The sequence below is a fragment of the Macaca nemestrina genome, chromosome 7, assembly GCF_043159975.1.
Source record: "Macaca nemestrina isolate mMacNem1 chromosome 7, mMacNem.hap1, whole genome shotgun sequence".
NCBI lineage: Eukaryota > Metazoa > Chordata > Mammalia > Primates > Cercopithecidae > Macaca > Macaca nemestrina.
Genome location: NC_092131.1, coordinates 154370855 through 154384133, shown reverse-complemented (window position 1 = coordinate 154384133; position 13279 = coordinate 154370855). Strand labels below are relative to the sequence as shown.

Sequence of the window (13279 nt, the reverse complement as noted above, 5' to 3'; positions counted from 1 at the left end):
TTTAGGATGAATGCCACAACTTTATCAAAGTATTTGTTCCAAGAAACGATGAGATGGTTTTTGTTTGTGGTACCAATGCATTCAATCCCATGTGTAGATACTACAGGGTAAGTATACTTTATGCGATGTGCTTCTTTTGATCAACTTTTCTCCCTTCACTGGTATGCTGTTAGAGTTGAAACCTTTCTGCTTTCCAGTAATTTGTTTTATCTCTAGTGCTATGAAAGAATAAAGACAGAATTCTTCAAATGGAATTTTAATACAAATAAAACAGTATTGCCTTCAGACAGGCACATTGAATAGATATGACACTGGCTATTTATTTTTCTTTTGTAGTTGAGTACCTTAGAATATGATGGGGAAGAAATTAGTGGCCTGGCAAGATGCCCATTTGATGCCAGACAAACCAATGTTGCCCTCTTTGCTGGTAAGATCCTCTAGCCTAATGAATATAAATGATTAATGACATTGAAGGCAAAAAAGGAATGTAATGGAAGAGTAGAAGTTAATAACTTGGATACCCACCTTGATCTAAGTGTTCGAAAGGCTAAAATCTATGCACAAATTTCCAGAAAAAAAGAAAAAATTAAGGACAAGGATATTTCAGTGCACACTATAAGTATTATGACACCCTGTTGTTAACTAGGCCAGTGACTCCAGATAAGTTGCTTAACTTTTTGATGCCTAGATCCTTCATCTGTAAAATTAGATAATCCCATGGCTGACCTGTCACACATTGATGTGAGTATCAGGTGCAGCCCTATTTGTATAGATAATGGTAATACTGGTGAGAGCACTGCAAAGGGCATAGCACGCTACTGAAGCAAACACACTGCAGGATAATTATGGTTATCTTACCAAAATTATAACTTTGGTTTCAGATGGGAAGCTGTATTCTGCCACAGTGGCTGACTTCTTGGCCAGTGATGCCGTTATTTATCGAAGCATGGGTGATGGATCTGCCCTCCGCACAATAAAATATGATTCCAAATGGATAAAAGGTACCTTTGAAGAGCAGTGTCGTGGGGTCACCAGGAGAGTGGATGGCCCAAGTGGGGACAGCAGCCACAGCCATCGAGAGGTTCAGCACATGACTTTATATTGTTTATTTAGAACACGTAAACATTGCTTTGGTTGTGAACAGGAGCATTGACAGGGAATGAGGAGACTAGTAGCCACCTCAGGAGAGTAAGTTCATCCAGGTGTTTATCCCAGGTGACCTCAAAAAAAAAGCGGGGGGAGATTTCATCTCTGTGTGTACCAATTTGTCTAACCTTCTAAATGCACATAATACTATTTGCCATTTACCCATCTTGGAAAGTTAACAGAGAGAATCGATTAGTCCGTATGAGAGCCATTTTGTTCTTCAGAGTCTAGAAATCAAGATTTTTTATTTTCAGTGTAAGAGGTTTTCTTCCCTAGTTAAATAGGTTAATGAATAAATCTGTTGAAACAAAGACCTTTGCTATAGTTCAGTTCCCTGTAGGTCTTTTTACAGTCCATTAGCTGACTTTAGAGACGACGGGTTCCCTGAAGCTTGAACACACCCATATTGGGACTCCTCAAAATCATTGGCAGATTGGAGTTCTTGTTGGCTTGAATGTAACTGTGCAACATCTGTCAGTCATGCCTTGCAGTCGGGGTCTTATGCTAATTGAATTATCCTTTAGGAACCAGTTTGTTTTTAATTTTTCTTTCAGAGCCACACTTTCTTCATGCCATAGAATACGGAAACTATGTCTATTTCTTCTTTCGAGAAATTGCTGTCGAACATAATAATTTAGGCAAGGCAAGTGTATGCATTTGGCTTGAATCGTGGACTTGTACTGCATGAAATTGAGACCACTGTGATAGAGTTAAGGATGCTCCCTTGGCATGTTTTCCAGCTCTCAATTCAGTGTACATAGGGCCAACTGCAGAGAGGTGGGTTGCTTGTCATGAGAATAATTGCTGGAAAACATCTGAACAATAACCTGAGTGGGAACACCAGCCTTGAGTTTTGAGAAGATTTCCTTTTTTTTCCTGCAGCCACAGAGAGTGTTCTACAGGTACCCTTGAGCTATGGATGCTTTTATTTTTTACTCTTTAGAAAATCATTCATAGTCTCTTCTTTCTCAGTGTCAAAAGGCAGGATAGAAAGTAGGGACCCCATTCAATTTTTAGTGTTTCAGTGAAGGCCCATGTGATTTTAAAGTATTGCAACCCCTTCTATGCCAGGTTGAAAGACGACACGTTTCATTAACAATACAGGAAGCAGAGTTGGAGACCAAGTGCTGGAATGGTTTTCATTCAGCAAGGCAGATAGCTCACTTCTTGGGGAGCATGTTTAGCAAAACAGTGGCTCTTTTTTTTTTTTTCCATAGGTGAATCCAGTTTACCTTCTTACTGGACAGACCCCTAGAGAGAAGACTGCTAGATTCTTTTGAACCAGATGTATCTTTAGCATTTTTTGTCCCTCCCTTAAATAGCATCATTTTGTTTCCATTCCTTTCCATGCTCACAACCCCATCGCTTTGCTTCTGTCTGTTGGGCAGGCTGTGTATTCCCGCGTGGCCCGCATCTGTAAAAACGACATGGGTGGCTCCCAGCGGGTCCTGGAGAAACACTGGACTTCATTTCTGAAGGCTCGGCTGAACTGCTCTGTCCCTGGAGATTCGTTTTTCTACTTTGATGTTCTGCAGTCTATTACAGACATAATACAAATCAATGGCATCCCCACTGTGGTCGGGGTGTTTACCACACAGCTCAACAGGTGAGCGCAGGACCCCAGCACTGCACAGATGTTCTGTACATGCCCGTCAGAGCCAAGACAGGCTCCGTGTCGCCAGCCTCTTCCTGATGGTTTTCTTCCTTTTCAGCATCCCTGGTTCCGCTGTCTGTGCATTTAGCATGGATGACATTGAAAAAGTATTCAAAGGACGGTTTAAGGAACAGAAAACTCCAGATTCTGTTTGGACAGCAGTTCCCGAAGACAAAGTCCCAAAGCCAAGGTAAATAAAAAAGTCGAAAAGGGTTTTGTCTTGAACAAAACCCTCCGGTCACTGGAAGAAGCCCTCCTCAGGGAGCAGCTTGGCCAACCTCCCACACCAGGAAGGGGTTTGTCTCTCTGCAGCATCTCAGACGGAGCCAGCGGATATAGCCTTGTGACCTGCAAGCTCATGAGTGTGAATGGAGAGCCCGTTGAGTTCAGGGGCATAGCATCGCTCCTTTAGTTTCACTCACTCTCCTTCCTCCCTTGACCTCTTCTCTGAGAATACGCACTTATTCCTTAGATACAGTACATGGTGTGGCAGGGGCAGCCAAGAGCATAAAAGAACGCTGTTTTCCTTTCAGGCCTGGCTGTTGTGCAAAACACGGCCTCGCTGAAGCTTATAAAACCTCCATCGATTTCCCGGATGAAACCCTGTCATTCATCAAATCTCATCCTCTGATGGACTCTGCTGTTCCACCCATTGCCGATGAGCCCTGGTTCACAAAGACTCGGGTCAGGTGAGATCGTATGGGAAACACTCCTTCCTATCCAACATTTTCTCTGCCCGTTGGCCTCCCCTTCTGATCTGTGCTGCCGCCTCTCGTAGGTACAGACTGACAGCCATCGCAGTGGACCATTCTGCCGGACCCTACCAGAACTACACAGTCATCTTTGTTGGCTCTGAAGCTGGCGTGGTACTTAAAGTTCTGGCAAAGACCAGTCCTTTCTCTTTGAACGACAGCGTGTTACTGGAAGAGATTGAAGCCTACAACCATGCAAAGTAGGTGTATGTTACGAGAATGCCCTTCAGTACTGCTCAAAAATTTCCGGCGTGTATTTCATCTAGTCGTGTCCTTTTGGCCCTCTAAATTAGCCATGGTTTGGCATAATAGTGTTTTGTGTTTTCTTCTCATTGAAATAAATCTTGGGTTTGTTTTTTTCCCGAGCCTACTAGGGCAAGGAGGGTGAACGGTTGATGAGTTTAAAAATCATTCAGCCCTTGGTTTTCACCTGTAGACTATGAGAACATTTTAACAGCACCTCTCTTATCTTGCAGATATATTCCAAGATGCTACATGCAGCAGACAGTTGTGAGCTTGCATACACACACACACACACACACACGCACACACACACACACAAATATACACGCACATACATACACAGAATGTAATACTAGTTAAGCATTTCCTTCCTATCATTAATATGTAAGAGAATATTTAGACCATTTTTAAAAAAACAAGAAATAAAAGAGAGAAATGGGACTAAGGAGAGAACCAGAACCATCTAACACAGGAAAATTTAAATGCATTAAAACACGATCCTTTTTATTTCTATAGTCAAATGTGGCCTTCACAAATGCAATTCATTTCTATCATCATAACAGGAAAGCAATCTTTAAAAACCCTTTGTCCAGCCTGAAATTTAACCAACCGTGCAGAGAAGTAGAAGATGAATCACGTAATTATTATTTCCCAAACTATGTACTTGCCTGGTTTGTTACCAAGAATATTCCTTATGATTTCCCAGCTCTCAGTAATTGCTAAACCAAACCACACTTGACTGACTAAACATATGGCTTCAAAATGTATCCCACAAAATAGGTGCAGTGCTGAGAATGAGGAAGACAAAAAGGTCATCTCATTACAGTTGGATAAAGATCACCACGCTTTATATGTGGCATTCTCTAGCTGCGTTGTCCGCATCCCCCTCAGTCGCTGTGAGCGTTATGGATCATGTAAAAAGTAAGCTTGTGTTTCTTTACTTACCCCGGGTCTTGCAGCATCAAAACCTTTGATGATGAGAAAATCCGAGTTACATTCTGTTTGGTGTTATACAGGTCTTGTATTGCATCTCGTGACCCGTATTGTGGCTGGTTAAGCCAGGGATCCTGTGGTAGAGTGACCCCAGGGATGCTGTAAGTACACTTTCTCACGTGAGCTAGGATGAACTATCCTCTCCAGGGTCTCTAAAGCTAGAAATTGTGGAAAACTTCCAATTACACTACTTTTTCTTTCTTGCTTGCTTTCTTGCTTTCTTGCTTTCTTTTTTTTTGTTTTTTTGTTACGGAAGAAACAGGAAAATGAAAACCAGGAGATGTGAGAAGGAAGGGCATAATGATACTTAAGGGAAATGGTAGACCTAATAATACTTAAGGGAAATGGATGGAGAGAAAAAACCAATTCTATTCTGTTCTCTTCAACATTCTAGTTCACTAGTTTTTAACAGAAATAGCCATTTTAGCAAGTTATGTTAAAATGTTTAATTTTTTTTTTCTCTCTGCACATTCTTACTAATCAGTCTGTGTTCTTGGTTCTGCTCTGGTTGTCACTTGTGTTCCTATGAAGGCTGTTAACCGAAGACTTGTTTGCTTTCCATAACCACAGTGCCGAAGGATATGAGCAAGACACGGAATTCGGCAACACAGCTCATCTAGGGGACTGCCATGGTAAGACAGAATCTTCCATTCCCACCTGGAGCTTCTTTTTGACCACCTTTGCACGTGGACATTATTTTACAATCAGTCTTTTTAATGACTCAGGACACATACCACCTAGCATTTTAACTTAAACTTCGCAAAAGCTGAGCTGTTTGATCATGGGGATACATTAGAAAAGAGGCTTACTTTTTTTTCCTTCACCATTTACAATTTTGTAGGAAATCTAGAGAGAGATAGTCTAACCAGTAGGTTAATCTTTTTAATTTATAGTCTTTTTTTTTTTACTTTTTTAGTTAATTGGAATTCATAAATTTTTGCTTTCTTTTGGTTACTTTTCACTGATTACTTGTTCCTTTAATTCTTTTAGAAATTTTGCCTACTTCAACTACACCAGATTACAAAATATTTGGCGGTCCAACATCTGGTTAGTTTTTTTTAATTTTTTTGAATTAACAACCTTTTCTTTCCTTCAGTTCAGCATTTTCAGCCCCTTCTCCCCTCCTTTTGCGCAGTTTGGCAGCCCTTCATTTTTCCGCTTTGATTCATAATCCCACTGATGGTACCAAAAGACTTTTCTTACTGAGCACTTCACCCTTGTATAGCATGTTAACACTTCATCATTGACCAAGCCACATCCTTTAAGAAAATTCAAATGGGCTAACATAGACTGCATTCCAGCTGCACGCACGCCCACCCAAGCTTTCTTCTTTCTCACCTCTTTGCATTGTGAATGTTTCTTCTGGTCATCTGTATTTAATGGATGGCGGAATTTCATTATTTTTCCCCATCTCTCCTCACCTTTCCTATGACCTAGTAAACAAATACACATTTCCCATAAATGTGTATTTAAAAGTTTTAGAGATCTTTGAATGGTTTGCGCTCATCCTGCGAATCTTTGAATGTTGTGGTCTCGGTCGTGTGAAAAAGGCTTCAGTGGAATGAAGCTGATTTTTGATGTATTAAGATGTTCAGTGGGCTCTCCAAGCCTCTCTGTACCTGTTTTGGAACCTTCTTCTGTAATCGTTGCACCAGTCAGAATTGCAGTCTCTGAGGTTTTAGCCTAAAAGCGTAGGCTTACATTTCGAGGGAAAATCTATTTGGAGGAAATCAGTACTAGACATGCTAAAAGGTTAAGTTACTCCCGGTCCTATTGCTGCTTCTAAAACTCACCAGCAATTCCTTTCCTCAGGGGGAGAAAAAGATGGCAGATCTTATGTATCAGAATATCCTCGTTCAGTTTGTAAATGCCATTGCCTTTGCATTAGGTTCTGCTAACTCTTTGGAAGAAACTCCCCAGCAGTTTTGGAGAGTACAGGCAAAGTCTGTCCCTCCTTCGGTGTTTTACTGTCGGGGGCAGAGCCTCAGTGTAGTGAATAATCTACATATGGACAGGAGGCCACTAGTAACAACCTCTTAGGCAGAGCTGGTTTATCACATCCAAAATCAAGTCTCTTCATAGACTTAACCAGATATATTCCGACAAAATTCCATCATAGCTTCTTCCCCAATAAAGACTATAGATTTTCTAACCATCTGTGAAAGTGCTTTTTAGGATGCATAAAAAGAAATGAAATGATGTCTCACAAGAGAAGGAAGAAACAGCAACTAATCTGCCCTGGGAATTATATTACCTTTTTCATGAGTGTCATTAGTAACCACAGGGGCTTTCCTAAGAGCCTTTCGAGTATCTTTAATTTTGAAATCTGCTTAATATGTCTTTACTGTTAATTTTCAGTTTTCATTCACTCCCTTGAAAGGAAAGAATTTGATGTAGCTTCCTCAGGCGTGTTTTTACAAAATCCTAGAGCAAACGTTCTCATGAAATTTACTCAAACTTTATTTAAAAATGCAACAGACCAATCAAAAAAATCTTGACATTATCCATATTAATAAAATCTGTTTGCCACCACAGACATGGAGGTATCTTCATCTTCTGTTACCACAATGGCAAGTATCCCAGAAATCACACCTAAAGTGATTGATACCTGGAGACCTAAACTGACAAGCTCTCGGAAATTTGTAGTTCAAGATGATCCAAACACTTCTGATTTTACTGATCCTTTATCGGGTATCCCAAAGGGTAAGGCCTCAGCAGGGACCTCATCTCTAACTGCATGGAAACCTGATCCTTAATATCACTGAGGAGTATGTGGTTCTCCAGAGGTGAGCCTCACTGGAGCTTCTGCGGTTGTACCTCCACCGCCCCTAGCTACAGTCTCTCTGGCTTTCTGTGGTTATATCTGAGTGCATTCCTTAAAAGATAAAAGAGGTGGAAAGCTGTTGGAGAAAAGGCTGCTGAAGCAGCCACTCAGACAATCTAATCTGTGTTGATTTCTGTCTGAAGAAGCAGAGAGCGTGCTGGATTTCAGGAAATTTCAAGGGTCACCGCAGCAAAAAACAAAACTCATTAATTGCAAATATCCTGATATCAGATGTTTTGTCTAGGAACCTTTCCCAGCCTCTTGTTTAGCTTCCATTCAAAATGCAATCTGAAAAGGATATGTGAGATGCTAAGTTGCTTGAATGCCACAAGCAATAAAACATAACAGAATGCTTGTCCATAACTATCATTTTCAGCCCGTAATAGGAGCAGTTATAAAATAGCTGCCTGTTGAGTTAGCTTATTAGATATATTACTCTAGGAAAAAAAATCTATTCTTTAGTGCTTACTAAACTATGGTATCAGGTTTCCAATCAGTTTTTATGGCAGCGCATTGTCATTTATGATTTATATCGGTTGATTTTCATTTTATATGTTTTCGTTGTAAACAATTTTATAATCATTCTTCATTCTTCTTTCTGCTTTGCTTTCTTTAGTAATTCCATTTTTTTCTCCTTTTCTTTCTTGGTCTTTCACAGTGCCACTGAATTCCATAACATTAATTAAACATTAATTAAAAACAACTAATGTTCAAAGGCCTTAGCACTAACTTAAAGCAACAGAATCTTCAAAATCACTCTGACTTACCTTACTCTGGGATAGCTGTGTTTATAGCATGTAACAGACTTGAATACCTCTTAAACTAACATTTTTTAATTAATTGTTAGATGTCTGTGGTTGCATTAAAAGGTTAAGTTTAATTTCAATAATTATAAACTAATTTGCTCTTCTTTTTCTAGGTCTAATTTAAATATTTTCAAATATCTTCAGATAATTTGACAATTTTCTTAACTAATACGTAGTATGTTTCCTTAGACTGTCTGGATTTCTTACATAGTCGGTCATTCAAGAGTGCTTCACCCCAAGATGGAATGAAAAAAAAATTCAAGCAAACATGAAAGTCTCTTTTTATAGCTAACAGTGATCAAGCAGATATTTTTGGTTTGTGAACAAATTATGTGTTCTTATTTAAGTTAGTATAATTTTATTGGGATATTATGTTAGCATAATATATATTTATGCTAATTATTACAGTTTCCTCTATCCTAACAGCTACCTTTTAATCCTGAATTAAGAGAAAATTATGCCACAAAACACATAATGAGTTTAAGGTTAGCTATTTAGAAACGATGCACTTCTAACTATTTTTTAGATCAAACTCTTAAACTTTCTAATATATAACAACTACTTATGAGGGATTGGAGGAAAAGAACAGAAGAATACAGATCAGTGGGAGATTAGAGTTATCCTGGCATTTGCAGCAATCCTGTATGTCTCTGGGGATCCTAGTTTGATTAAAGACAAAATATACAAGGAATTTTGGAGTCTACTTGACCCTCCAAGCTAAGCATACGAACCATGTGAAGGTCTTGTTGGCTCGCTGAAAGCCATTTGCTGTTTGTTATTATTTTTAAAAAGCACCTCATTCACACGTCCCATGTGTCTATTGCAGGTGTACGATGGGAAGTGCAGTCTGGAGAGTCCAACCAGATGGTCCACATGAATGTCCTCATCACCTGTGTCTTTGCTGCTTTTGTTTTGGGGGCATTCATTGCAGGTGTGGCAGTATACTGCTATCGAGACATGTTTGTTCGGAAAAACAGAAAGATCCATAAAGATGCAGAGTCCGCCCAGTCGTGCACAGACTCCAGTGGAAGTTTTGCCAAACTGAATGGTCTCTTTGACAGCCCTGTCAAGGAATACCAACAGAATATCGATTCTCCTAAACTGTATAGTAACCTGCTGACCAGTCGGAAAGAGCTCCCACCCAATGGAGATACTAAATCCATGGTAATGGACCATCGAGGGCAACCTCCAGAGCTGGCTGCTCTTCCCACTCCTGAGTCTACACCCGTGCTTCACCAGAAGACCCTGCAGGCCATGAAGAGCCACTCAGAAAAGGCCCATGGCCATGGGGCTTCAAGGAAAGAAACCCCTCAGTTTTTTCCCTCTAGTCCGCCGCCTCATTCCCCATTAAGTCATGGGCATATCCCCAGCGCCATTGTTCTTCCAAATGCTACCCATGACTACAACACGTCTTTCTCAAACTCCAACGCTCACAAAGCTGAAAAGAAGCTTCAAAACATTGATCACCCTCTTACAAAGTCATCCAGTAAGAGAGATCACCGGCGTTCTGTCGATTCCAGAAATACCCTCAATGACCTCCTGAAGCATCTGAATGACCCAAATAGTAACCCCAAAGCCATCATGGGAGACATCCAAATGGCACACCAGAACTTAATGCTGGATCCCGTGGGATCGATGTCTGAGGTCCCACCTAAAGTCCCTAACCGGGAGGCATCGCTATACTCCCCTCCTTCAACTCTCCCCAGAAATAGCCCAACCAAGCGAGTGGATGTCCCCACCACTCCTGGAGTCCCAATGACTTCTCTGGAAAGACAAAGGGGTTATCACAAAAATTCCTCCCAGAGGCACTCTATATCTGCTATGCCTAAAAACTTAAACTCACCAAATGGCGTTTTGTTATCCAGACAGCCTAGTATGAACCGTGGAGGATATATGCCCACCCCCACTGGGGCGAAGGTGGACTATATTCAGGGGACACCAGTGAGTGTTCATCTGCAGCCTTCCCTCTCCAGACAGAGCAGCTACACCAGTAATGGCACTCTTCCTAGGACGGGACTAAAGAGGACGCCGTCCTTAAAACCTGACGTGCCACCAAAGCCTTCCTTTGTTCCTCAAACCCCATCTGTCAGACCACTGAACAAATACACATACTAGGCCTCAAGTGTGCTATTCCCATGTGGCTTTATCCTGTCCATGTTTTTGAGAGGATGATGTTGTAAGGGTACCTTAAAACAAGAGACTTGCTTGTATTTTAAGAGAACCAAGTGGCCAAAGAAACTCTTTCTAACTTTGGCAACATCAGAACTTGCCACATGTAGCTACTGCAGCAAGGCTTCTGTGTACTTGCCTGAAAACAAAGGAAGGTGCTGGTCATTCCATTTCTTTTGTTTGAAGCTAAAGAGATGTGTAGCTCCCAGGGGCTACCTTACCAGTATAAAGAGCTGATAACAGTACTCAGAAGAATCTGTGAACAAATACTTGAAAATGGGTTCAATGTTGACTGCCATTATGTGTGGTCTTCCCATTAAATGTGAACGTTTTAATATGTATGCATTCACCTTGCCTCTTGCACAAATGTCGAAAAAAGATGGTAATGTCTCAAAGAAATGAACTTGTAGATTACCAAGCAGTTTGCTAAAAATTCAATCTTTGACCCAAGCTGTAGCATTTTTTTTTCATGTGTGGCATTTTTTTCATGCCACCAACAAACTTGTTGCGTGTGTGTGTGTGTGTGTTTGTGTGTGTGTGTGTGTGTTGTACCCACTAGGATTTGTTTAGGTGCCCATTGCATCTTTTTGTGCTATGGAGTTGTTTACATTGAGCATGACTGAACGAGAGACAATACTACTTCCCACAGGAGTCCATTGGGTTCAGCTTTGAAAGAGGAATAGAATCGAGGCTCCTTTGACCATCAAAATGATGAACTTTACTTATGTGGTACCCAATGCCAGAATGTAAGAGTTGCAAGTGATTTTGTGCTGCTATTCATTAAAACTTCTATTCCAGTCTTGCCAGCTTAAGGAGATCAAGATATTAAGAGGTATCCTTGATTTATTTTCCAGTATTCAGTAGTAAAATTTTCCTGTCCACTGTGAATCAAAGCCTGAGTCACTCTATTTAACCTTAGACACATTAATAAGGTTTTATTTTTATTGTGTTTGGTTTTTTCCCGCATAGTAAAATTTCTCCTCCTTTAACTCCTCCTACCCCCCAAGGTAAAAAACAAAAAACAAACAAACAAAAAATAGAAGACGAAAGAAAGACATATGAAAGGAATTGTAATTGGCTTAACAGAAACAGTCTGTGAAGACTAACAGTGGTGCAATCATGTTGTCTGTGTTGTGTTATGTGAGAATTTTCTCCTAAGTCATGCAGGTAATGACAATATACTGTAAATACCACATGTGAGTTTACCTGAATCTGTGCATTTTGTGCCTTATTCATGAGAATGATAGAAGTACTAAAATATGTCAAGTGTTTTCAGTATAGCACATTATTTACTGAGTGCCAGTTGTAAATGTTTTTCAACCAGCACCTGAAAAAGACTCTTTTCAAAAAATCACAGAAACAATCTAGAACAATTAATTGTTAACATAATCCAACCTCAGAGCAGCATTACATTCTTTGCCATGATAAACATTCCACTCCTGCTTTCCTAAGGATGAAACAGTGATAATGTGAACTCAAATGAGGTTTCCTGGGTAATGTGACACCTGCAGAAACTATAGAGCGTCATTTATACGTAGTTTGGCAGAAACCACTTACAGTTGATGATGCGCAACCCTGCTGACTGTTTCAGTTAATATGCTGCAGACCACACAGTTGTTTAGTGAACCAAATCTAGAAAGTACCAAGGCAGAGGAATGCTCCTGCTGTAGTCAGGCAAATGAGTTCAACTGGATTTCTTTTGACAATACTGTTGGTACCTATTACTTTGGGGAGGACAGGTTGCAGAAGACCAGATCATTTTTATACAGAATGTGAAATACTGATACAGCTATTCTTTTTTTTTTAAAGAACATTGTTTTATAAAGAACATGATTTCCAGTGATCTCTGGAGGCGCTAAAGCTAAAATTTCTGTTCTTGAAACACTTCAGCTTTGCAACTAAAATATTACAGATTAATAATAAATTAAACCAACCAATGATAAACACTACTCAGTCCACCAACAACAAACGTGTTTGAATTCACCTTACCAATATTAATCCCAGCGTGTGTAAAACGGAACAGTAACTCTATGTGACCCCAGATAACATTTTGTAACATTGTACTTCCTTGTAGTTTGTAATGTGAGTTCAATCAGTATTTATGTTGAAATTTCTAACATGAAATCTAGTCTCTATCCTGTTAATTTAATTTTTAAATGCTTTATCCATTTGTGCAAAGGTAAACGCAGATTGTATCTCTTTTAATGGTACGGCATAAAAAGTAACCCTCAAGTGAAGTGGCTCTATACTGTTTTATAGAGTACTTTAACATGTATAGATATCTTGTAAACTTGTATTGTGGATGTGTAAATAATACGTACTTTGGGTTTTTAACACCGCATGTAAAGTCAAAATAAAATATACAAATCATTATATCTTGCCTCTTGATATTGAAGAGGTTTACAACATATTATATTTTTTAGATATTTTCAAGTCAATCAGCACTGGTAAGAGTTGCTTTTAAAATCTGCCAAAATATTCTTGGAACAGTTGCTCTCCAGTCATGGTTGCACTACCATTCTCTCCTTGGAAGGCTGGTACTGAAGGTCAGAGCCCCTGAGAAAAATGAGAAACTGCTCAGAAAACCAGCTGAACTGTACTGCATCAACAGTCAGACGCTTTAGGCAAACAGAGGTGGTTCACATTATCCATAGATCTATATAGTTCCACAGACATTTTTAAAATTCATGAT

The 13279-nt window shown here is 39.8% G+C and overlaps 1 protein-coding gene across 22 annotated transcripts in view; it reads left to right on the top strand.

The window, feature by feature from the left end:
- LOC105490833 (semaphorin 6D) overlaps positions 1–12960 on the top strand; it is a 591034-nt gene extending 578074 nt beyond the window's left edge. For 8 of the 22 annotated variants that reach the window (XM_011756791.3, XM_071066905.1, XM_071066902.1 and 5 more), the window contains 14 exons: positions 6–107; positions 337–427; positions 882–1001; positions 1701–1789; positions 2535–2752; positions 2859–2990; positions 3334–3489; positions 3579–3752; positions 4576–4716; positions 4812–4889; positions 5320–5420; positions 5779–5835; positions 7324–7491; positions 9245–12960. In XM_011756791.3, the coding sequence (XP_011755093.1) occupies positions 6–107; positions 337–427; positions 882–1001; positions 1701–1789; positions 2535–2752; positions 2859–2990; positions 3334–3489; positions 3579–3752; positions 4576–4716; positions 4812–4889; positions 5320–5420; positions 5779–5835; positions 7324–7491; positions 9245–10533 (2916 nt within the window). In that variant the 3' untranslated portion in view covers positions 10534–12960. The remainder of the gene's footprint in view (positions 1–5; positions 108–336; positions 428–881; positions 1002–1700; positions 1790–2534; positions 2753–2858; positions 2991–3333; positions 3490–3578; positions 3753–4575; positions 4717–4811; positions 4890–5319; positions 5421–5778; positions 5836–7323; positions 7492–9244) is intronic. The other 14 variants (XM_071066907.1, XM_071066908.1, XM_011756825.3 and 11 more) reach the window with 7 other exon arrangements.
- Positions 12961–13279: the final 319 nt, after the last annotated feature.